Source organism: Plectropomus leopardus, chromosome 12, assembly GCF_008729295.1.
Source record: "Plectropomus leopardus isolate mb chromosome 12, YSFRI_Pleo_2.0, whole genome shotgun sequence".
Lineage (NCBI taxonomy): Eukaryota > Metazoa > Chordata > Actinopteri > Perciformes > Serranidae > Plectropomus > Plectropomus leopardus.
The window spans coordinates 15,189,450-15,214,434 of NC_056474.1; the positions used below are offsets into that span (position 1 = coordinate 15,189,450).

General features: G+C 40.9%; 1 protein-coding gene across 1 annotated transcript in view; it reads left to right on the forward strand.

Moving 5' to 3' along the window:
* Positions 1-24,985, forward strand: part of gpc1b (glypican 1b) — an 84,253-nt gene that overhangs the window by 47,913 nt on the left and 11,355 nt on the right. Inside the window, exons 4-5 of the mRNA XM_042497184.1 lie at positions 17,027-17,254; positions 18,784-18,947. Of these exons, the coding sequence (XP_042353118.1) occupies positions 17,027-17,254; positions 18,784-18,947 (392 nt within the window). The remainder of the gene's footprint in view (positions 1-17,026; positions 17,255-18,783; positions 18,948-24,985) is intronic.

A 24,985-nucleotide genomic window follows, 5' to 3' on the forward strand; every position in this document is an offset into this window, starting at 1 on the left:
GTCGGTGACAATGGATCTGTCAGCTGGGGCTCTGAGTTTGGCTAGTTAGCCTGACCTTTTCAAATCACAGTGATTAGTGGCAGAGTGACATTTCTTTACTCGTCTTCTATTGCTCTGTGTCCTTCTTTCTCATAGTCCCTCCTTTTCACTCAGGGGGCTGTTGTACTGTGCCAAAGGAATACAGTCACCCTGCCAAGTACACACACACACACACACACACACACACACACAATTCTCTAAAAGTTCGTTTCTGTCATCCTACAGTTCTTGAGCTTTCCCATTCTTCAGGAAAACACCTCATTTAGCACAACGTGCCAGTAAACAACACAAAGTACACACACACACATTCAAACAGCACTCAGCTTCGACCTCTAAACATTCGAATGATCTGCATCCAAAAACTCGTAGTTAAATACACAGAGACACACATCACGAACATGGTAACTTGTGTTTCCTCAGAAAGAACATATTTGTAGCTTGTTTTTGTCCTTGTGTGTTTGCCAGTTGTGTTCTTAAAAATTTCTGAAATTTCTCTCCTCTCCTCTCCTCTCCTCTCTTTCAACTTTATATTTTTGTCTCTGTTTCTCACGTCCCCTTATCTCACCCCAACGAGCATCAGATGGGGATGGCAGAGCTGACAGAGGGAGGAGAGAAGTATATGTGCATTGAGACCTTGAGGTCTGAAAACCATCTGTTGTTGACTGAAGGCGAGAGCTAAGTGATAGACTGGGGTTAATTGGACCGTAATATGCTACATTTGCTGCCAGTCGATCAGCGCATTTGGGAGGATCCAACCATTACAAAAGACATCCTCATGTTATCATAAGCAGTTGAAAAGTGCAAAGTAAAATGAGTTGTGTTTCAGGCTTTATACTATAACATCTGACAGGTTGATCTTACTTAAAATAATCTTGGGAACAGATTGCTTTGAAAAGGGGAAGTAAATGTAACTATTAATCTTATTCAGTGTTTACTTTATATCTAATTGTTAAGTTTACCCAAAATTTAGCTGTATTTACTTAATTGTGTGACATTGTTGCAACTTAAAAATGACATGTATAAATTACTTTGTCCTTTTTCAGTGTTGAATACCTGAGTAAACTGAGTTAGTCCGTCTTAAATTGATCGTGACGAGGATTTTGCAAGTGATGAGTTAAATCTGCAAGTTCTGTTTTGTTAACATGTTTACGTTTACTGAAATTGCTCACACTTAAAAAGATTGATTCAGTTAAACTTGTCATTCTAAAGTTGCAACAACTTTACAAGATCAAGTAAATGTTTTAGTTAATTTCAAGTAAACTTAACAATTACACATGAAGTCACATTTACTTACATTTTTCAAGGCAATCGGTTTCCAGGATTTTAAAAGTAAAATTAACTTGTCAACTTGTGTCGCAGCTCAGAGGTGGATTGATGGTTGGCTCTTGGAAAAATATTCAGTAAAGTTGATATTTATGTTTAAAAATAAGCGAGGATTAGCTGATTCCTAACCACGTCCAGAGCAGAGTTTTCTGTTCATATGGCTGAAGTAGAGTACAGCGACATTGTACCATGCTGCCAGTCCCTGCACATCTGGCTGTGTTTAGCAGGGTGTGGGCTAGCTAGCGCCATGTGGCTAAGTGTAGGGTGTTACTGTTCCAGCCCAGGCAGGCTAGGCCTTTTTAGGTCCAGGGACTTTGGAAGATGTCCCAACCAAGCCACAGATTAGAGGACCAGCGTGCTTACATACAGCTGGCTCTGGGCCTGCGAGCTTGTACGCTGTATATATGTGAGCATGCCGATGTGTGTTTATGTGCATGTGTTTGTCAGTTTGTGAGTGAAAATGGTTTTTGTATAGTGTATGTGGTTTGCACTTGGTACTCCCAATCTCTTCACTGTCATTCACACTGTGTCGAGACGTACAAACTAAATAATATATTGCGTTAAACAAAGATGCAGCTTGTTTTGCAGATGAGGAAAACAGGGGGTGAAGTAGAGGACAGAGTGAAAATGAGACAGATGGAAGGATAAAAGATCGAGAAAAAGGGACGTGTCGTCAGAGCAAGGACAAGGGTAGGAGATAAACAGGTGGAAACGGAGAGTGGTAGCTAGAGAGAGTGTGGAGGGGATAAACAGAGAAAGAGAGATGGGGTTAGATATGAAAGTGAGAGGGAAAAGGTCAGAGAGGACACAGAGTGATGGCACCAAAGGGAGCTGTGTGTTAGATGGCAACCAGGTGTGTTAGACAGACGGAAGCCTTAAACCTGGCAGGTGGTGTTTGGCCTAATGGTGCCATCACTTGCATCTGGTTCCAGTGTGTGTGTGTGTGTGTGTGTGTGTGTGTGTGTGTGTGTGTGTGTGTGTGTGTGTGTGTGTGCTCACTTGTCCCGTTGCCACATATAGCGTCATGCAAACTTTATACAAAAGGATATTTGTTTAGACTATTCAAGATCAAAAGAAAAGACCATATTAGCAAAATTCATGCCTTTTAATTATTACTCAAATTTAAGGCTTGGCACAGTATATAAAGTACTCCATGACTCTGCATGATTGTGTGTATACCTGCAAACTCCTGACTTTCACCCACTGCTTACGAAACTTTAGGTCTTCTCAAGGCCCAGACACACCAAATCAATATCAGAGGACTAGGGGCAATGAAGGCCAACTGATACGTTGCAGTATGTCGCTTGTGTGTAAGTCAGAAGGTTTCGCCTGTACACACTGCAAAAACTGCATCCAGTGGCCAACTAGCGCATAAGTTCTGCACCTGCATGAGAGGGAATATCTCAAAACCAGCCAAGGGCAGTTGTCTGTATTTGTTTTTAAAAAAGGAAAATCAAGAGGCCGAATGGACCGATTCCTGATGCTAGTCAGGTGGTTGACAAATTAAAAACACAACCTGATGTTTAAAAAAAAAAGGATATTTGTTTTGCGTTAGAGAATGATACTCACCATTGTCATTATTTGCATGAGACCTACCATGTACAACTGTGCCGCGTCACTGTGTCTGATCCTCAGAATTAACAGTATAGTAACCTCCTCAAGTGTTGCCATCTTTATTGTTTGTATCATGTAAATCTGGAAGTTGTACAAAGTTTTAGTACTCTGGTGCTCCCTCTAGTAGAAACCTGTAGTAACACGCACATATAAAGGCAACAATGTTATGGATTCTGTTCACGGCGCAGCCAGTTGCCTATGCGAACATGTAGTTAGAGAGCAAAATATCTGCGGTGTAACAACAGACTTGTGTCTGTGTTGTGATTGAGGAAAAAGATCAAATTGGGACAAAGCTTTCATAACTGGCTAAAGATCATAGAAGTCCAATTCATTCATCTATTCGATTTGTCAGTCCTTTGATGTTAAGAAACAATTTAAAACACATTTTAACTTCGCCTGACCGCTTGTTTCAATTGTGTATATAGCTATGACAGCATGACTTCAGAGAAGGACTGAAAACATTTTTGATACTCTTTTCATTGTCAAAGTAGCTTTTTATGCCAAGAAGCCAAAAATTTTTCTGGTGAATATCATCAGAATCAAATGGTGTATGAGGCTGATTTCAGTATCTTTTGTTGTTGTTTTTGACAGGATAGATTAATATGCACGGGTCAAAGAGATTTAAACCCAGGTCTTGAATCATCGGCACACACAGACTACACACACATTCGTGCACTGGCACACAGTATTTATGAGCAGCCAAATGCTTATTGGCCAGTGTGTTCCAGCCCATTTCAGTTCAAGGCAGATCAGTGGTCATAGAGCTTAATCTGATTTGAAGAGTACTGGCTGGCTGGCTGGCGTATGGGCACACTCATTTCTACTGTAGATGACCAAGCAGGACTCGCTTATTTATTCATTTAAGTCGAGCTCTGAACATCTCCCAGCTGGACTGTTAAGTAATTTCGTCTCCTCCCGTGGAGATAGACTACGGGAGAGCAATCCAGGAGAATGACATCAAGCACTCTCAATTGAATCCTATCAGTTTTAGGAAACAGGCCCTAAACTTGGATCAAAGGACAAGTCTGTATCGCCATTAGAGGATAGCAAGTAGGAGCCTGCTGTGTTTCTTTTCAGCGAATAGTCTGGCAGCTCATAGGGAGTTCTGATACAGAGAAACATGTACTGTGATCCCAATTAGAGCCGTTTTAGTGATTTGCAAGTGAAAAAGACGTGCGTTTCTATGTTAAAACTGGAATGCATTTTTGAAGTATCTGACTGTATTTCAGTGCGTAGTTTACATGCTATACATTGAAGGCTGCATATAGGATGGACAACATTTTAGAAACACCTCTTAGTATTACATACAAACTACAGCCTCCAAAATGACCTTTAAGTTGAGTAAAGTATAAAAGTAAAGATCTTTCGATGATTATGAGGTAAGACTTTTTGCAGGCTGTCGTATTTGACTGCCTTAGTTATACGAATGCCTGCCATACTCTAGAAGACTTTGAAAATACTTTTAAAGACTAATGTCTGACACCCTCTCACATCTAAAAACAATGCAAGATTTTAGTCACACACGATAAGATTTTGCAAAGACTGGGGATCTTCCAAGGTCACAATTCACAACTAGGTAACTTCCTTTGAAATGATTTCCCATCCTATTCCTGGTGTTACACCAAGCTCCATTTAAGAAATATGATACATTACAATTCCTTTCGGTCCACAAAAACAAATGACTCTAGAAACACAAATTAAAAGGCGTCATATGTTGACATTATTGTAGTGAATTCGGCATCGATATCATCTGTAAAGATAAACTATAAATACATACAAACTTCACATTTTGGATTTTTTCTTTTGCCTCATTTCATAGCCAGATTCCATTGATGAGCTGCATGATTTTAGTGGGAGTCAACTGTGAAAATAAGAGGCAAACATTTTCAAAAAAAGATTTTTCACCAAAATAAGCGCTGGTTTGTGGATTAGATACATGCTGAATTAAACACCAACTCTTGTTCACTCCACAGCTCCACCACTTTCTCCTCCCTTTCCATAGTACAATGGAATCGAGAAGCGTTAACATTGTTGCATTTCTGCAGAGGTCCCCTCATGTTAATGCCCACCCGGTTTGCTGCTTCTTCTCTGGTGCAGGAGAGACTGCAGCTATTGGTTGCTGACAATGTTCAGCTCACTGAGCTTAACAATTTTCCCACAACCAAAAACATACTGTAATATTAAATATGTTTGTTTTTGTCTTAAAGGGAAGATGAGAAAGACTGATTTAAGATGGCCTGGACTAAGTTTCATTAGCAACTTACACCAAACGATCAAAATCACGGGCACATACAACTAATGTAATCCTCTTATGATTTTATTACTACACTGGAAATTAGTCTGCGACGGTGTAATCATTTGAAAAGTTATTTGGTACAAGGCAGGCATAAGGTGTAGCCAATAAGCTGGCATCTGATTGCTTTCTACCAAATTTAGCTCAGTGTTCTTTTCTATTCACCTCCAAATGACTAAACCCATGCTTATTAGGATTGGACACCAGTGGCACATTCTACATCTGTGTTGCAACATCCCAACAATTAAGCAACAGATTTGATTCACTCCCACCTCCCGCCGCCCACCTTCTAATTTCCTGCTTTCAGGGTCACCTCTGATGATGTCATGAGAGACAAGGACATCTGCTCCCATTGTGGTGCTTGATTGGCTCATTTTATCTACATGCAAATCACGTCGATGGGGACCTGGAGTACACTGGCCTAATTATGCCAAACACATTACTCACTAGGAGCGATGGCGCCTTGGAAGGATAAAATGAAAGAGAGAGAGAAAACAAGACATAGAGAGAAAGAAAGAGGAGTGCAGTGTTAGAAAGAATGGCATTGGGGCAAGCAGTGGAAAGTAAGATGAGATAGAGGGAAAAAAAGAACAAAATGATAGAGAGGGTAAGGAATGGTATGGAGTTTGGGAGGAAACAAGCAAGGGAAAACAGCTGAAAAAGAGAACCAGATGGATAGAAAAGGAAACAGACATGGGTAAATGGTGCATAATGCCAGCCAGGAAAAGAAAGAAGAGAGAAAGTGGAATAAAATCTTCCACGGAGAGCCTGTTGATAAATGACATGCATTATGTGATGTGTCGGCTTGTTTAATATAAGGGACCTTTTAATAGCATCTAAATGCTGGCTAAGGGGCTTGCAGTGCTCCCGGGGCACAGTATGTGTGTGATAAGTGTTGTTATTGATGGAGAGTCAGACTGACACATAAACAGTCTAATGGCTCCCATATCATCATTTGTGCATTCAGTGTGCCCAGGACAGCAGTGTTTGTTTGTGCCTGTTTATTTTTTGTCCTTGCACAGGTGGGGGGACTAACAAAGGGAAAGGATGAGGATTCTGGGTACTTGTGGATGGGGGGGGGCGGTGGTTCTGGTAGAAAAAGTGGAGATCACAAAACCATCTGGTGCATGCTGGAGAAGCAATGGGTGGGATAGAGAGTACAGACTGGCCTCGCTGTGCCAGAAATATTACAAGTCTGTGTCTCTCAGTCTGGCAGTCTGCTTTTGTTTCCTTTTCTTGAAGGTCACTTGTGTCACCTCAAACATTGAGAACCTTGGTAAAGAGTCCAGAAACCTGGGAATCTGTTAGCATTTCAGCACCTCTGGTTCCCTTGTCCCAAAGTCAATGGGTTTTTTGAATGTGTTTTTGGTTAGAGGCCTTAAATGACGTCTGTGGTTAACACTAGCTAAAGAGACTTTCATGTTTTGGTCTTTTACATTAAAAAACATAAATACACCACTTGTGAACTGTCTTAAAAAAGGCGGTCGATAACATGTGGCTAAATGAAACCATGGAACATCATCAAGCTGAACCACGCCAAACACGGCTTTACAGCCTTGTAGTGGTGGCGACTAGACAGCAGTGTAGTTTGTTACAGCCTAACATTAGCTTTTCTGACTTCTGGCGATTGCAGCTAGGCTTCAAAAATCCTGTTAGCAGGGTTCATTTGTGAAGATTATCTTGCTGAACAAAATGTGTAAGTGTCATAAACATTATCGCAGAGTTTATTCTCTGCAATGATCCAAAATTCAATGAAAAAATCTCATAGGCTTTTTGATGAGGGAACCAGGGCGACATTAGCCTCTGGGGTCGCCTGCAGGAAAACGATATCCCCGGGGCACTCTGTAGAAGATACATCTTTGGCCCCGTTTGGCTGTTTCTCTTGGCTGTATGTTACTTTAAATTCAATTATGGAGGAAAGTACTTCGGCCTGTGGCTAAGGTTAAGTTTATTTGTTGTGCATTTTTCATGGGGTTGTGAAGGCAACTTACTGTATGAGTATGATTTCCCATTAAATCCATCTGTGCCAATTTTCAGTACCTGAACGTGCATCTAGGTGAGAATACTGGGTTAAGACAAGAGATGGAAGTGCCGTGTAGCACTAACAAGCCATTCATGGAGCCCTGGGGCCAGCAGCGGAGCTCTGGTAGTTGGAGTGCATCGAAGTCAAGAAGCCAGCCATACTCTGTCGGATTCCAGCTGAGCCACAACTTTTGCCGCAGCACTTATCTGCAATGATAGTTTAGGTATCTGGTCTGTTTTCTTTTCTATATGATTTTAGTAATAGCGTAGCGCGCGCACACACACACACACACACACAAGCAGACAGAGTGTGATTAGAAAAGAGCAGCGGTGCAGAATTGCTTTTCGGTATGCTACATCACCTCAGCATCTTGTTCAAAAATTACATTTTTGATATTACATAGAAAGTAAGGAACTGATAAAAGGTATCTTTGGATACTGCTCCGCAATAACAGGTAGCTAATATCAGTTCAAATGTGAATAGTACCCACCCCTAGTTTTTTGTGTGAATTGGACCATCATATCGACATTTATGAAACCCTTCACATTTAATCTAATGAAAATTTCTCAACCAGGAGGGATACAATGAAATTAGGATTCCTTGCTTGAGGTCTAACAATATTTGTTTAGGCCATCTGTTTAGGCCAAATATGATTTTCTTTAATTGAATTGAGGAAAAAAAACCAAAAAAAAAACCTGTTCACTACTGTTATGAATTTCATGCATTGCCAAATGCCTCTTGAATGTGTCAGATACTTTTAACCAGCTGCAGGTGAAAGTCTGAGCTAAAAAAAACCAAAACGTGACAGCATTTAGCTTACAGGTGGCAACATGACTCATTTTAACGGTTGTAACTCCCAAATTAGTCCCAAGTTTGAGTCACCTGAATGTTGCACAATTTGTTCTTGTACAAACACCTGCTTTTCCCAGAGAGGATTTGGATATTTCCCAGAAGTCATGGCAGCCACCAGCAAATCAACATGATTGTGTATTTTGATGCAAATCTGATCCAGATGCAGCTTAAAATGTTCCATCATTAAAATAACAAATTTAGAGCAGTGTGCATGCTCTGTGGTGGTCCTGTACGTACTCTCTAGTTTTATTTTTTAATGCACCTGATTTTCTCTTCTTGGCATATGCCTCATCTTTTGCTCCGTGTGTCTCTGCCTCTCTTCTCCCTGCCAAGGACCCGTCCAGCTAATATGATCATTCAGCACTTGCCAAATGGACAAATAGAATTAAGGCTGTCAGATTTAAACAAGATATACTGTTGCGGCTTTTGCAGCCCTGTTTTCCTGTCTTACTCCCTCTCATTCTTTCACTGATCTTCTTCTTCTATCCAGTCCTCCCATGTCATTATCTGGCAAATCGCCAAAACTCAGTTGATCAGTCATGTGTCATGAACTGGCTCACAGTTCATGACAAAGGAGGGAGAACACACAAAAGACTGGAGATGAAACAATTTATTAAACGTTATTTACACAACAAATTAATGAGATGTGAACTAGCATCCAGCCATGGTGACCAGAAAACAGTGTATGAAATGATCGTGATGCAGAGACAGAACAAAGCAGTCAAATATGGGAGCTGAGAGAGATTCCAGAGACTGAGGCAGACTGAACTGGCCGGCTTTGTAGGCTTTCGAGCTCATCTGCCAAGGTGAGCCAACTCACTAGTAGCATTTGCTGCCAGCCCAGTTCTTCAGCTGGAGGAGAAAACACAAGCAGGCGAGACAGAGCAGAGCAAGGACACAGAGGGGGTCGTCATGTTTCTCAGCTAGTTTTAATTTATGGTCATTAACTGTATGTGAATAATGGAATCACGGAGTAAGCGAGACTATATAAAGCAAACTGAATAACATTTAAGTGGACAGGAGCAGGGCGGTAATATCAGGTGAGGCCTGCAGAGAATACCTTTTGCTGTCCTCCAAAAGCAAATTTACAACTTAGCCAAGGGGCTGCGGGGATAAAACTTAAATGTCATGGGACCAAATGGATCAAATCCTGATAGTGGAGGGAGTCATTTTACGGGAGTTGTGATGCTCAAAAAAACGTATCCACTGATTTGTATACTGACGTCTTTTTCACAATGCAAATGTACAGGAAGAAGTCTTTTGGGGCCCAATAACAGCATGTGATGAACTTAGGAGCTACACAGACAGTGTGAGGAAAATGGTGTTTTTTGACCATAAGGGCATGTTCTGGTGGAAACCTTAAATAGAAGTATTAACCTGAATCTTAGCATAATAGGCCCCCTTTAAGGGTTCATATCATTATCAGTGTATGAGTATACTTTCATTTTTCTTCCATTTCATTGTCTGGTTAGTGTCATTCTCCTGCAAAAAAACTTGTAAATCAAACTTTTAGCTTTTCCCAGAATTTGGATTGTATATTTTACTACGATTTTTCAGTCTTCCAGCCTGGTCCCGGGTGCTTTGAAACATTTCCTGGACATGCAAGACAATGTTAACTGCCAATTGGACGAAACAAACACCGGAGTTTTCACAGGAGCCTAGAGAGTTAGCCCCTGATTGTTTAATCACCAACAAATTTCAGATCAGATTATTCAATCAGCTGGTGTGAGTCGCAACTGTATTAGACAGTGGCAAATGTTGCCAGACGCGCTAAGCCTCTCTGTATGAGAACCCTGAATCTGGATTATCCTGGAATGAGCAGCACAAGCCGCGACCAGTTAATACCTCTGTGTGAGAAAGTAACTTGGGATCAGTCGAAGCCCTCAGCGAGAGTGATTGGCAGCCGGAGAAACATCGACGGTACCTCTGTGTTACACAGAATCTCTTGTCAATAACACAACGTGACACAGGAGACAGAGTGAGGAGGGGGAGGACTGGAAATAGAGAGACACCAGAGACAGAGATCGAGGGCACGTGGAGGTAGAGGCAGCCTGTCTAGTTTAAAGCACTGTATTGATTGATATGAGAGCAAGACAGTGGAGAAGAGGACAAAATACTTGAGAGTAATTTTATGGTGCGTGAGGGTTTGCGTGTACACATTAATGTGTGTGTGTTTAATCAGGTTTAGAAGCAGTGGAATAAGTGAATGTAGGAATTGAGTTAAAATAAGCCTCTGACATGTCAAGGTGGCCTGGATGTGAAGCTCAGAGTGATTACAAATGAAATCATTAACTCCCCTCTCACCGCAGGAAGAGAGTCATTAAGACACACATGCCTGACTTTGCTTGTTCTAAGTGTGTGTGTACAGTGCAGTGCGTGTGTGTGTGTGTGTGAGTGAGAGAGAGAGAGAGAGAGAGAGAAGGGAAAGAATGAAAGCCAGAATATGATGGAGCTACTGAGAATTTCCTAATCTACTTGCAAATCTAAGAAGAAAAAAAAATGCTGTTAATTACAAGAGTATGCAGTCAGTATGTCTGTCATACAGCTGAGGAAACAGTTGAAGTATTTTCATGATATCAAAGAGGATAATCTTCAATATTAATATGCAACACAATATTGCAAATCTTTTTTATATTTTAATTTTTATATTACTCATCCATTTATATTTTATTAAGGCTTAAAGTTACACATGATTAAAGTTGGGCTGCTTTGAGTGACAAGCTGTCTGTGAGACTCACTCCTCCACAGCTTCACCCTCATCCAAATCTGGTCACTTCTGACTCCAAAAAAAAACAAGATATCAGTGGCCAAAATGCCTGCAAAAAGGGAGTCCGCAAACCAGTGGGTGATGTCCCAGTAGTTACGTTCATTATTTTTTGGTCTATGGGCATTTTAACATGGTGGTCTAATTGACTCAATTCTCAAGTGGCCATTCATGGAACTGCAGCTTTTGGCATTTCCACACTGGATCCATTTTTTGCATCAGGGATTGCACTTGGCTTAAACTTGATACATGACAATAATAAATTATAGCTCAGTCTTTTGAGTATTTCAAGTATAATCAGTCCAGTACTATTATGGACACAAACAATGTTGTATGCTGTACAGATTGTAAAGCCCCTTTAATCAAATTTGTAATTTAATTATCAATAAAACATTTTTACTGTTGACTGAGATGACATTTAAGTATCTGATGGAAAGCTAAATAACTGAGATTTACAGAGCTAGAAAACGAAAATCCTCACAATTAACTGGCATCACTTGTATAAGGTTATACATATTTTTAAATTCATACATTGAGGAGACAGCATCCTCATGACTACCACACTGAAAATGATTAAAACTGTTCAACTATCTGAACTATTCTTTGTCCCTCCACACCCAGTGTACTGGAATATAAGCAATTAGGTGCCCTCTCCCATCACTCCCTCCCTGGAGAGCAGACACCGGGGGAGAGAAGGTGGAGGTTAGGCTTTATGAGATGATGGAAAGATCGAGGTGGAGTTAAAAAGGAAGCCGGGGTGAGAAAAGCATGAGCTTGTACCTCCCTGTTTCATGGAGACACAAACAGATAAAGAATGAGAAAGGTCATCTCCGCACACAAAGGCACACACACAAACGTGCACAGGGGGCTTTGTGTCATACTAATGATGATCATTATTCACTCGAGCTGAAGGGCAGAGGAGAACTGGACAGCATGATTCCCTTTACCAGAATCTGCTCTCCTCATGTGCTGAACCCAGAGCACTTAAAAACATGCCGTAACCACATAAGGACTGTAAACAGAAATGTTGATTATACATTAAGTGGAAAGAACAACTTCACTCCATCACCTGAAACTATTTCTGCTGAAACTCATTTCGCTTAACCAGACTTAAGGCTTCTTTACAGTATGGCTGACAGTACACAGCAGGAACAAATTCTAATGGGGATTAAAAGCAAAGCTGCAGCTGTCACAGCAGCTCCTCGTCTGTCCGTCTGTCTCACTGCGTGTGTGTGTGTGTGTGTGTGAGAGATGCTCTCTGATCCTCGTGTGTCTGCGTGTACACGTGAGTTTGCTGTCACTTTGAAGTCTCCCCGTACGTGTGTGTGTGCATTTTCTGCTGACTCCTGGAAGTATGTTTTTGTGTGAGTGACATAGATGCATCTCTCCTGGTGCTTTGAGGCTGACCCAGAGCTTTGTTTCTGGATAGTTTGAGTGACAGGAGGTCAGAAAAGGGGAACGATGTGTCATCCAGCTCGGAAGTCGTGCTACTAAGCAAACAAGGGACATACGGTGGCTGCATGTCACAAGCATTTATCTCTCCAAGCATTATAATCTAAGATATTATTTACGTCACACACAAAGACGAAGTCTGCACACTATTCATTATGTTGCCATTTGCTCTGCACTCTGAGGTCAATAATGAGGAGCTTACTTAAAAGGTTTTCTCTATCGTGTTGAAAACTTTTGCAGCAGCCTTCTCTGCCTTTAGAGAATGGACTTGTTTTCTTCAACTCAAAATTATTTCTAAAGAATATATTAAACAATCCAAACCTTACCATTCTTGTCATCTTACACATGGCCTGAAAATCAAATTGTTTTTTTGTTTGGTTGGTTTCTTCCAGTGTTTTCAAGAGACAGTTCACCCCAAAATCCAAAGTACATTTTTTTCTCTTAGCGTGCGTCGTGCTATTTATTAATCTAGATTGTTTTGGTGTGAGTTGCCGAGTGTTGGATGTATCGGTCTGAGAGATGTCTGCCTTCTCTCAGTTTAATGGAACTAGATGGCACTCAAGCTTGTGGTGTCCAGAGTGCCAAAAAATACATTGAAAAACTCAGCAGCGATGTGTCCTTCCAGAAATCATGACCAGTTCACTCAAGATAATCCACAGACCTTGTGAGCAGTTTTACGAGAAACTATTTTCGTTTTACTGAACTACATCCCCAAACCACATCACCTTAGAGAAGGCAGCGTCTACTGATGGCTTGCACCAGTGAGCTAACTGACGTTACAGCTATGCTGAGTAGGACGCCATTAATATTTATGTCTCATGCTGTTGTAAGCCTCTTAACCATGACTCGATGCACACTTCTTTTTGCACAGTGATGCGATTGGTGGTGCAGTTCAGTGGAAAGAAATTAGTTCTCACATTAAACCACCCACCACAAGGTCTGTGGATTATCTTGAGTAACCAGGTGATGCTTTCTGGAAAGAGACATTGCTGTTGAATATTTTATTTATCTATTTATTTTTTTGCTTTGAGAAACACAAGCAGTATGCTTCATTACATTCAAGAGACATGTCTATGACTAATATCTCTAACACCAAAACATTCCAGACGAATATATATCTCTAAGAAAAAATATGTATTTTTGATTTTTGGGTGAACTATCCCTTTAAAATATAATTAACACATTTAGTGACATAATAAAACTGCCTTGAATCATTAAAATACTGTTTTAAACTTGAAATTGCAATATTTTATTTGTTTTTAACACCAATTAGGAAGAGCAGGCACAGGTTTTTAGCACAATACAGCAAACGCCCGAGAAGTAGGTTCTCAGAGATATCAGCCTGCTATTGCATTTTTGAACCCCTGAGAAGCACACAGTTAAACCCAGAGCTCATTGTACATGTTTTGACATGAGTGCACATAAAAAAAGCATGTGACTGACAACATTGCTATAACTCTAGTTTAGAAATAATGTACTCTGACATTATTCTGGGCTTGAACCCAGCTGGGGGAAACGTCAAAGGGCAATTAGTTGTGCTACTAAAGAGGTTGTTGGAGAGGCAGTGTGACCTGATGTGGAGCTTTTCAAACCAAAACAAAGATGGATTTAACTTGATGAGTGCCCTTTGATGTTTCCTAGAAGACTTGGGTACATTTTTCAGATATACTGTAAGCCTCAAGAAGCACTCACTGAGCACAGAATGACAGAGCGGTCGTCTGTGAGTGGCTTTAAAAGTAAGTCTTCACAGTAGCACATCTCTGTTAACATTCAGTCCTAAATACATCTTTTCAAATCAACGGCTCCAATGAGAATAGACCTTTTGGCTGAGTCTGTGAAATTGCCAGAAGAAAGCAGCAAATAACAGCAGCGGTGAAGCAGGCTGGCTTGTGTTTATCAATGGGTGGGAAAGCAGAACAGAGATATAGTATCCAACAGGGCTAGTGCTTAGATAATGCTACACAGATGGGTCAGGATGAGCTTAGCATATTAAAAAGTTATGTAACTCCAAGTTCTGTGATACTCTTCAGGCCCTGGGCATGTGGGTGTTGGAGTTTTGCTTCTGTATAACTTAGCTAGGTTTTCCCATATGCTGTCGTCAGGGAAACTGCTACAGAACTGGGTGTGTTTTTATATTGTTGAAATATGCCGGAGTGTGTGTGTGTGTGTCTGTGTGTGTGTGTGTGTGTGTGTGTGTGTGTGTGTGGATGTTTTTAAAAACAGCTTCGTTAAGGGAATAAGCTACCTCCAGGCAGGGTGTCCCCTGTGGAGGCCACAACCTCCGCTTTTCTCGTCTCCTCCCGATCTGGGGTGGTGGCAGGCAAAGATAAGACACCTACAAAGTAAACACTGCCGCAGACTGCAGCTTCCCATCTCCCTGCCGCACAAACTCACATGCATACCCACACAGACAGACAAGCAGATAAGCACGCACACACACATGCACCAGGTTTGAACCCATTGTGTGCATGGAGATGCAGAGCAAATTTTGGCCATGAATGGATGGATGGTTTGGGGACAGTGTTGTTGTGCTGAATCTGCTGCTGCTGCCATACACCTGGCAGAGCAGGGGCCTCATTTATAAACATTGTTTACACACAAGGTGATGTAAAAATCTTTATGCCACCGGCCACAGAAAAGCTAGGATTCATGAAAACAAATTTGATATGTGAATGTATGCATCTTGATGGAAACTCACCCAAGACCCAGTCTTAGCAACACCTGTCCAGTCTCATGCTGTCCAATTAAACAGTTTGGCTGGAGTGTTGGACTTTTACATGGAAACGAACATCAGTTATCAAGCCTTTGCCAAACGAGTTAACACAATGCTGATGAAGCCAATCACTGCCAGGAAAAGCTATTTCTGGGGTTAACTGGCGGCGTGGTGTCTCTGGTGACTTTCCTGCGCTAGCACACTGCAAGTGATGTGTTTTATGTCGATCAGCCAGAGATTAAAGGGGTAGAGACAATAGTAATTGAGCAATAGCTAGGAGTATAACGGAAGCTATGGTGGAAAATCATAAGTAGAGGGCGATGTATCTATACTACTCAATGTATCGTGCCTTGTTCCAGGTAAGATGCATAAAAAGAGTGCATCGTGCATGTCAATTAAAAATGATCACACAATTGTTTTTAATGGCACAAACATGATACATTTAACATTTTTGTCCACGCTTCTAGACCACTCTGTGTGTTTTCGTATCTGCAGGGCTCCAGACCACAACTATTTAGTCTCATTCTGCAACCATGGAGCACCAGTGCAGCTTGCAAATATTATTTATAAAATGGCTAGAGAGCTGTTGGTTTGTTTCCCACTCACAGTGAATAAATCCTTACTGTTAACAGCAACACAGTAACAGCTGAACTTTTTGTTAACTTAAACATTCAACTGTTGACCAAAACCTTCAAATTTGCAGCAAAAACAGTTTCAGTTTTGATTTAAGTTAATTCTAAAAATACATTAACTTTATTGTAACATTACTTTTTAACTTTATAAAAGTACTTCCTTTAGTTTTACTGTAACTGTACTTTATTTAGCTTTAGTATAATCGTACTTTATTTAACTTGATTATAACAGTACTTTATTTAGCTTTATTAGAACAGTACTTTATTTAACTTTGTTGTAGAGTATTCTACAGTAGTTTAGAGGAGATTTAAAAATATCAAGACACAAATCATATAGCGTGATATAGCAATATTATTTATAAGCCATATTACTGAGCACTACTTAAAAGCGTCAAGGAAAAGTTTCTGGAGTGGATGCACCATCTAAAACTGACATTCACCATTCAGAGGAAAGGATTAAAGTTGAAAAAAGAAAGTGATTGACAGCAAGGATACCACAGATCACCATAGGTGTAGCTTTTACTCAGTGGAAAAGTAGAAAAGTAGTGAAAAGACTAAGGGCAGACACAAATGTCGCAAGACAGCTCCTGAGCAGGTTACTATGTTTGTGGCATACATCATAAGCCGGCACCAACACTTTGTATAATTTCTCTACCAACCAAAGAGGGAGACAAAAGGTCCACACTTCATATTTAAGTTTTTGAGGACTACTTTGTGTGTTTAGTCTTTTATCTGTAGTTATTGCATTATGTAAATGGTTTGGACAAAATATTACATTCGTGCAGAGTTTGGATTTTTACAGTCTTCTTCTCTGTTTCTATTCAATTTTTTGGTTTGTTCTTTTTTCAGTCAGACTTCATCATTTTTATACTTTTTTTTTCTCTCCAAGACTGACAGTCTGCCTTCCTGCCTTCCACTGTCTGCCTGCCTCTGTCTATATCTGTAAATCCTTCCTCGGAGCTGTATATACTGCACCCTGAAGCGCTGTCAATTCTCTGACATCCCCTAAAGGGACGCTCTCACATACTGCAGCTTTAGGTTCACTGACAGTATGAGGCAAAGTTGGTATGCAGCACAGAGCGGGAAGAATAATGTGGAAAATGATTAATGATTTTACTGTAAAAACAGCTTTATTGTCACAGAGCCGATATATCTTGTGCTATTGACTAACTTTTTTTTTTGTTTATCTGGCATTAAGGTTCATGTGAGGATATGGAGGGGAAAATAGCACAGAACACAATAATACTACGCAGTGTGTTGTTGCTGACACTGTAAATATGATCTGATATGAAACCATTTGCTTTCTGTACTTGTTTTTTAGGTTACTTCCAGGAGTTGCTGAACCGCTCTGCGATTATTCTACAGGAGACTTTCGTTCCAACTTGGGGCCCCTTATACTCCCAGAACTCCCAAGTCTTCTCTGACCTGTACTCAGAGTTGAGGCGCTACTACCGCGGCTCCAATGTCAACCTGGAAGAGGTGCTCAACGACTTCTGGGTCAGGCTGCTGGAGAAGCTCTTCTACCAGGCAAACAAGCAATATTTCATAGGTACATCCAGCTTTTTTTTGGAAAACACTGGTTAACAACCAAGAGCCAATTGGTAGGTTAATGATGCATTACAAACACACGTTTATTGCTTGAGGACAGAAGTGATATACCAGTGTTGATTTTGGCAGCTGTTGTAGTATCTAGATAAAAATGCACATTAGTTTTAGTCACTTTTATCCTTCATAGTTTTATATGACAAAAAGTCATTACATTTTAGTCAATTTTTAATCATTACAAGAGGTTTTTTGTCTCTTTCAACTGCTTTCAGTCAGGCTAATACAGGAATCAGAATTTGCAGAATTTGGAGTCAAGGTGACAGGCTGTATTGATTGTTGAAATTATCTCTCTGTTTTCTTCAATGACAGTAATTTCTACACTGTTAGAAACTTGCATCCCTCCAGTTGAGTTTTTGACAGGTTTAATGGATCATTAAGGAGCATGCACTTACTGATCGCCATTTAAAACTCACAATCTTAAACTTGGGTACCGTAAATAACTAATATGAGACAACTAGACAACTAGGATTTATTAAGAGATTCACTGTCAACTCTGATTTTTTGATCGCATTATTCAGCAAAAAACAACTTTATTTCAGCCTGAATTCTTCTTGAAACATTAGCCTGAAGGTTTACACTCACGTTCCCACACAAAGTCTGTGATAAAAACTGGACTTTCAGCTGTCAGAGAAAACTCTGCTGAGCTCAGATTGTTTACTCACTGCACAGCTACACTCACAGATAATCAAGCACTCTACCTGCCTGTCAAACAGCATCAAACCATAAACCTTCTCTAAAAAGTCTAAATCTGAGCGGAGTCCTGCAAGGATCAACAGATGTGAACTCTGGCGGCAGGTGTCTGCTCACTCTGCTGTGGTTCAGCAACTAACAAGTGAAGCTAGCTGCTAACAGCAACCGCTGCTACTAACAAACTCTAAAAATCCATTCAGCAAACTCCACCATCAACACATATAGCTGAGTATTTTCAGCCAAATTAAAGCTCACAACTCATGCTAATGGCTGATGCTGCTTCAGTTGTGGTGTTATGCAGGCTAGCGTAAACATCCTGGTGGTAACTATTTACTGGCTTCACCAGCTGTTGGCGCTCATATCTCATACTGCTCACACTGCATTAGAAAATAATTACAAGCACAGCAGTTCTCAGCATTACTAATGCATTTTAAAAGGAATTTATCATTCTGTTCTCCTTTCATTTTGAATGTTAACAGCCAGCTACTAACATTTTTTATCCTGTTTCCTCTTGGCAAAGAAAACAAAACATGCATTTCATTATAGAGTTTATTCTCAAAGATCTATTTTTAGCTCATCAATGTCTCCTCTTTATCTTCGAAAAAAAGATAGTTGATGAAAATTTTTCTTCATAGTTTTCGTTAATGAAATTAACACTGTCCTGTACAGATGTGATGACACTTTCCAGGCTATTATCCTTTTTACTCATCTTGTAGAGATTGAGATTACTGATGTATTCTTTACATAAATAACGATTTTAATGAATTTATATGCTGCTTACAGGTGAGGACTACCTGGAGTGTGTTTCTAAGCAGATAGAGACACTGCGCCCCTTCGGAGACACACCTCGTGTGATGAAGATGATGGTCACACGCACATTTGTGGCAGCACGTTCCTTTGTTCAGGGACTGGTGGTCAGTGGGGAGGTGGTGCGCAAAGTGTCCCAGGTAAGACGCCTCCTCCTACCCTGCAACTGTTTTCTCTCCCATTTTCCACCCTTCTTCAGTGAATGGGCTCCCCTCAATCTAATAACTGTGATTAGTCTCTTTCCCCTAAAATTATAGTCCCTTTTTCCTACTTCCCATGCCCCCTTTGTTTTATTGTTTTTGATGTAGGCGACTAACTGCCTCACATACCTTTTTACTGGTGTCTAATCTGCCGCAAAGCTAACATGCTCTGCTCCCAGTACATGTTCATTGGTATTCTAGTGTTAAGGGGTCTGTATTCTCTCCTCGGTGAACACCAACACACAAACACACAGGATGGTTTTTATCAGTCCATGCACATAGTATAAAGCAGTGGCAGATCAATGTTGGTGGAAACGAGAGGCTCCATAAAGTATGGCCCACGGCTCAGACAATCAGCCCCTGCAACAACAGTTAATGTCAGCTCCTCGCTGAAAAATGTCTCCCCAGGCCAAGGGGAGGGTTAATATCTCCCAAGAGAAATGGTCCCCTCTGTGTATAAGACAAGAGTAAGGTTAAGATCAGAGCAAGACTGAGAAATCATTCCAGCTCCTCAGAGGGAGGTGGCCGGTATTGGCGCACCGGTTGAATAATATCTCCCGTCAGACACCGGGCATGGAGGGTGTGGAGAGCAGTGGCCCCATGAGAAATATACGCGTCCTTTGAGAAAACAGATGCTGCACCAGAGATGAATATTACAATACAATTCTTTCTTTCTTGAGATATTACAAGGTCAGGCAAGGTGTAGGCAAGACAAAAAACAAGAGGGAAAAAAACAGTAGCATGACAAAATAGGCTGTGGTGCTTCAATATGACTGCAAGGCCACACATTTAGATGCATGTCAAAGGAAGAATCTATATGACCCTTCTCCCTCTCACACTGATATATGTGTTCTGGCTCGCACTGCAGGCTGCACATACTGTACTGTTTGCCAGCATCAGAGTGAGATGGCCTGGCTGATCTCTCTCTGCCTCTCTTTGGCCCAGAAAATGGGTGCAATGTCTCACACCTACACAAAAGGACCTGAGGATGTCTCAATTAAGAAGCAGCATGCAGCAAAGCCCACTCCAATCACAGCCACAGGGGAGTAAAGTCAGGAATAACCATGAGCACAGCTAGACTGGCATATCAGGTAGGTAGTGAATAAAAAGACAGACAGTCACAGTGACAACTAAAACTGCCTGCCCTGGGGCTAAGGGAATCATGTAACTAGTTTAATGGAGTTAGAGACATTGCTGCTAAGCTTTAACTCAAGCAAGCAAACAGAGGAGTAAGAATCCGAATTAGCATGGGCAGCACGCCATGGTAAAATTGCTATTCATGATTTGTGTCACATAGGTGTAGCCCCGGACCAGCCAGAGTGGCTTATGATCCCTGCAGAGCTCTGCCAGCAAGGCTCTAAACTGATAAGCATCTCTCTTAGACAAACATTCATATACACACAGGAGAACACACACGCAAAAGTGCTTAATGGCACACACACACACACACACACACACACACAAACACACACACACACACACACACACACTTCATCATTCCCCTTCAATGGTGATGCATATTTCCCCTGCGCAACTTCTTCTTAACACATATTTCCTGACTGATGCCGTTGTGTCTGTGCTGAAGGACAGTGAGCGATGTGTTCATTAAACAAGGCTGTCTGGGGAGAACATGTTAATAATTAGCACAGCTTTTACAAAATTACAAAATGTCATTCCAGCGCTAATACCAGGGCACTGGAGCCGCTGACACTCTGAATAAGGTTATCAGCTGCCTTCTGCCCTATTTGCATGCACTCATCAAAAGTCCTACGAGGGAAGGAAAGAGTCACTATAGACACACTTGAGCAATCTCTGTTAAATGAGCAGTGCGTAAGATTTAGTGGCATCTAGCAGTGAGGACTGCAGATTGCAATAAGCTGAAACATCACCTATGTGCCAAGCATGAACTCCCAGTTAAGATTCCTTCATTGATCATTATTCCCCAGAGAAAAGTTTTGCTGCTCACAATAGTCTTATCTTTTTCTCATCAGGAATAAATCAGCTTTTATTTGGAGGTTTAATAAATTCTGATCTGTTTCTTCTTACCCCTCCCCCCTCTTAATTTTTGAATTTTCCGTTTGTTTGGGTAAGGAGGTTTTTCCCTCTCCAAAACAAGCATAGCAGGTGATGAAAACCAGTAAAAACACTGAATAAAGTAATGTTCAGGGTTTCCCATACATTAATTTATTTGTGGCGACCTGTCACAACATCAACATCCGACCCCACATATTGATTTTCTATTTTTGGAGCTGGACCGTTCATTAGGAGCACTGCTGGAATATTATTTATTATATTATATTATTTATATTATTCATTGTGTACTCTGGGCACAGGTGGAACAGCCAAAGGCCAGGCAGTGAAAGTGACTTTTGCTTTTGCTCACCTCTGCAACAGCTGCTCCACTCATCCATCGATCTGATCTCATCAGCTTTGATCTATGTGAATATAGATCAGAGCTGAATGTAGATAAATCTTATGAATACTAGTGTCTGTCCTGTGTTCAGGGACCAGCAAAAAACTCCATATTTAGAGAGGAGACACAGAATGATACAAAGGGACTCACCCACAACAAAACTTGTAAAGTTTACCAATCTATGCATGCATTTTAAAGTTTGAACAGGCTCTGCGGGGCGATCAGTATGAAAAGGGCAATTGTAAACAAACTAACTGCGCTAATGAAGGGTTGTAAATGTGCAACATTTTTTGCGCACATTTCATATCAGACAAAAGCCAGAGACTGTGTCATATTAAGTTGCTGTGAGCTCTAAATTCACCATCGCAAAGCGGAAGGTCTCTCCTCTCTCCTCCTCCGTGCTGCTGTCAGCATGTCTGCAGCTCCGTGTCATCAAGGAGTACCATAAAAGTCAAGAGCACACAGTCTGCAGCAAATCAGGGGACCGAAACATCCACAGCTGTACACTGCACAAACAAAGAATGACTTTTAACTGGAAGCAATCTCAACTGAGGGGTCTCTGACTGATGACTTGAATTTATGACTTTCAAGGGGCAGCCCTAGTCGTTATATTATTTTCCATTTCTGCCAATATATCCCTCCAAATCCTACACACTGAAGCTTTTACAGGAATTTTCGAGCTAGTTCCATTGAACTGTGCAAGAAGACAGAATGGCAAGTTTTTCCTCAAGTCATCCAAGTCAGGGCCTGTTTGATACAACTTGACTGAAAAGAGCACAGACTGCAACCAACTGTTCAATTGCAAATTCATAATTTGTATGTCAGTCTGTGTCGCTTTCTTCCCCAGCACGCAGTCGGCAGCACTGTGCTGCACTTATGCAGATTGCAACAGCACTGTGCTGTGATGGGAACAAATGAGACAGTGAGAAAACGCAAGAGAGAAAAAAAGAGGCTGTGACAAACTCCAGCATCCTCTCCTTTTCCTATCTTACTGCTCACTCAATCTATTTTTCCATTTCCTTGCTAAGTAAATTGTACTTAAACATTTCGGTTGATATTTCCCAGAGCTGTGCCCTGCGCTGTCCCCTGTCTCCTTTAAGTGTGAATAGCTTGGATACTAATTTGGATTTTAGCTTTCCCCTCCTTTTCCCTGTAATTCTATCTTCGATTGATTGGGTCCTAACGAGACAACCGCTCCTATTTATAGCTACATATTGCTACTTAAAGGGCCCAGTGACTGAAGATGTTTACCACACGCTGCCCAGGGAGGTGTTACACTGCTTGAGTGTAGAGCTAGGGAGAATAAAATTCCCTCTGTGTGCTTCACATATCTTCCAAGGAAGTGTTTGTGTTTGCTACCAACTGAGAAGAAACATAACACGAATCCTGGCTATGTTTGGATTGGATTAAACATGAAAAGTAGGAGATATAGTGAAAGGTGATGAAAGCGACCAAGCTGTGTGGAAAAAACTGAATAAATTTAGAGATGTTTTTAGGAGACAGAAAAACAGTAAGATGCAGTCTTTCTTTCCGGTACAGTATTTATTCCTCCCTTGCTTCGCTCCGAGCTGCACCAGTTGCCGTGTCCTCAACTTTTTCCGGACTGTTTTATTCCCCTCGGGTAGGGGAGTGGAGGAAGTAGGCCACGCGCCACATGGCTCACTCTGGAGGCAAGGAGTCTGGACTGTTTCGCTCTATAACACAAGGGGGAGAGGTCGCTCATATATCCTTACTAATTACAGAGGAAAGACAGGCAGAGAGACGGGGAGAGAGAGACAGAAGAGTCTTAGGCTCGATTGCCACAAGCAATATAGAAGGTAGTGACAGGTGTGGAGAGCATGTCGTGAAGGTGAAGCAAGGGCATGTAAGGCTATGGGTGTTTAAAATAAAATACAGTCATGTCAAATAGCTACACGTGCAAACATCAAAGAGCATATTTCAAACCTAAAACTTCCCCTTGATATATAGGCCAGGAGATGATTTGAATCAGGCCAGTGTGTGTGTGAGCGTATGTGTGTGAAGGTGCACTGTGCTGAGGAAGTTATTCGATCAATAGCTAAATTGATCACAGGGCTGAGCAATACATCAATATGATATAAACATAAGACTAGATATTGTTTAAGATTTTGGATATCATAATATCTCGTGTTGTCTTTGCATGGTTTTAAAGGCTGCGTTCAAGTTTCTGAACTCGCCAGACTGTTCTAGCTGTTCTATAGTCAACTCATCAATACAATTGCAGCATCAATATTGAGGTATTTGGTCAAAAACATATGAAATTTGATTTTCTCCATATTCCCCATCTAGTTAATCGTCAAATAAGGTATCTGTAACAGTTCTGATATGTGATTAACCAATGAAAAAGGACCTATGATGTTCTTTTTTCAGTTTCATACTTGAGTTTTCAACTGGAACATGTTTACATGCTTTAATGGTCAAAAAACACGTTATTTTCCTCATACTGTCTTCGCTGGAACACCTGTGGTCACCATGGATGTATTCAGAGAAATGGATACAGTACTAAACGTGGGGCCTCGTTTGTTCATATATAAATTTCTTAGCTGCACATGAAGACAAAATGGTTCAACTACTGTACTGTATAATCTGGGGATGATCAGCACTGCTTCTGCACTGTGCGGCCCACAGAGCATGTGCGCTGTAGATGGCCTACAGTGGCCGAGGGGCTAACCTCTTCCAGCCAAACAGCTAACTTGTGGTTTGGCGCTCCACAAACTTGAAAGGGGATACCATTATTTAATCCTGTGGCTCTTCCAGAGTCTTGAAATGTTATCGGACTGTATGGTTCAAATCTTGATAATGAAACAAATCTTTTTGCGGGGGTTGTGATACTAAAAAAAATTTGCGATAGGCAATTTTATGGCATGAAAAACACTAATAAAAGCTTTTAAACACAATCCGACAGACACAGACAGAAAATATGAAATAGCCTGATAGGTCCTTTTAAGTACTTGATCAAGCAACATTTCTGAAAAGCATGTTTGGCAATTTTGCTTGATAAATTAATTTCAGTTATTTAGGTATGAGTATTTGCACATTTGTTCTTGTTTTCTGTCAGTAGGTAGAACAATTTGAGGACGTCCCCTTGTGCTCTGGAAAATTCAGATGCGCATTTGAATACATTTTTTCCTCAGTTTATTAGAAAAACAATCAACCGGTTCACTGATAATGAATATAATCCTTATTTGCAGCCCTCGGTCTATGCGCCTTATTACTGTTTCTAATTTGACAGCCCCTCCTTCACAGTGCCTGGTGCACCGCAGCTCCAAGGTTACAGAGGAAGTTGTCAACATCAACCTTCAATTAGCAGCACGGAGGAGTTACACACTGTTTCATGTCTGTTGTGCCTGGCCTGGGATTCCCAGCATTAATACTGTATGGATGATGTAACAGAAACAAGATTAATGCCTGTCTCTCCTTAATGAGTATTTCATTAACATCACCCTCGATTTTTTTTACTCTCTTGCCAACGCCCTTGGTAAATCTTGTAGCTTTTTTTAAACATCCCTCTATTTCTCTCATTTTCACTGTTTTTCTCCCTCCTCAT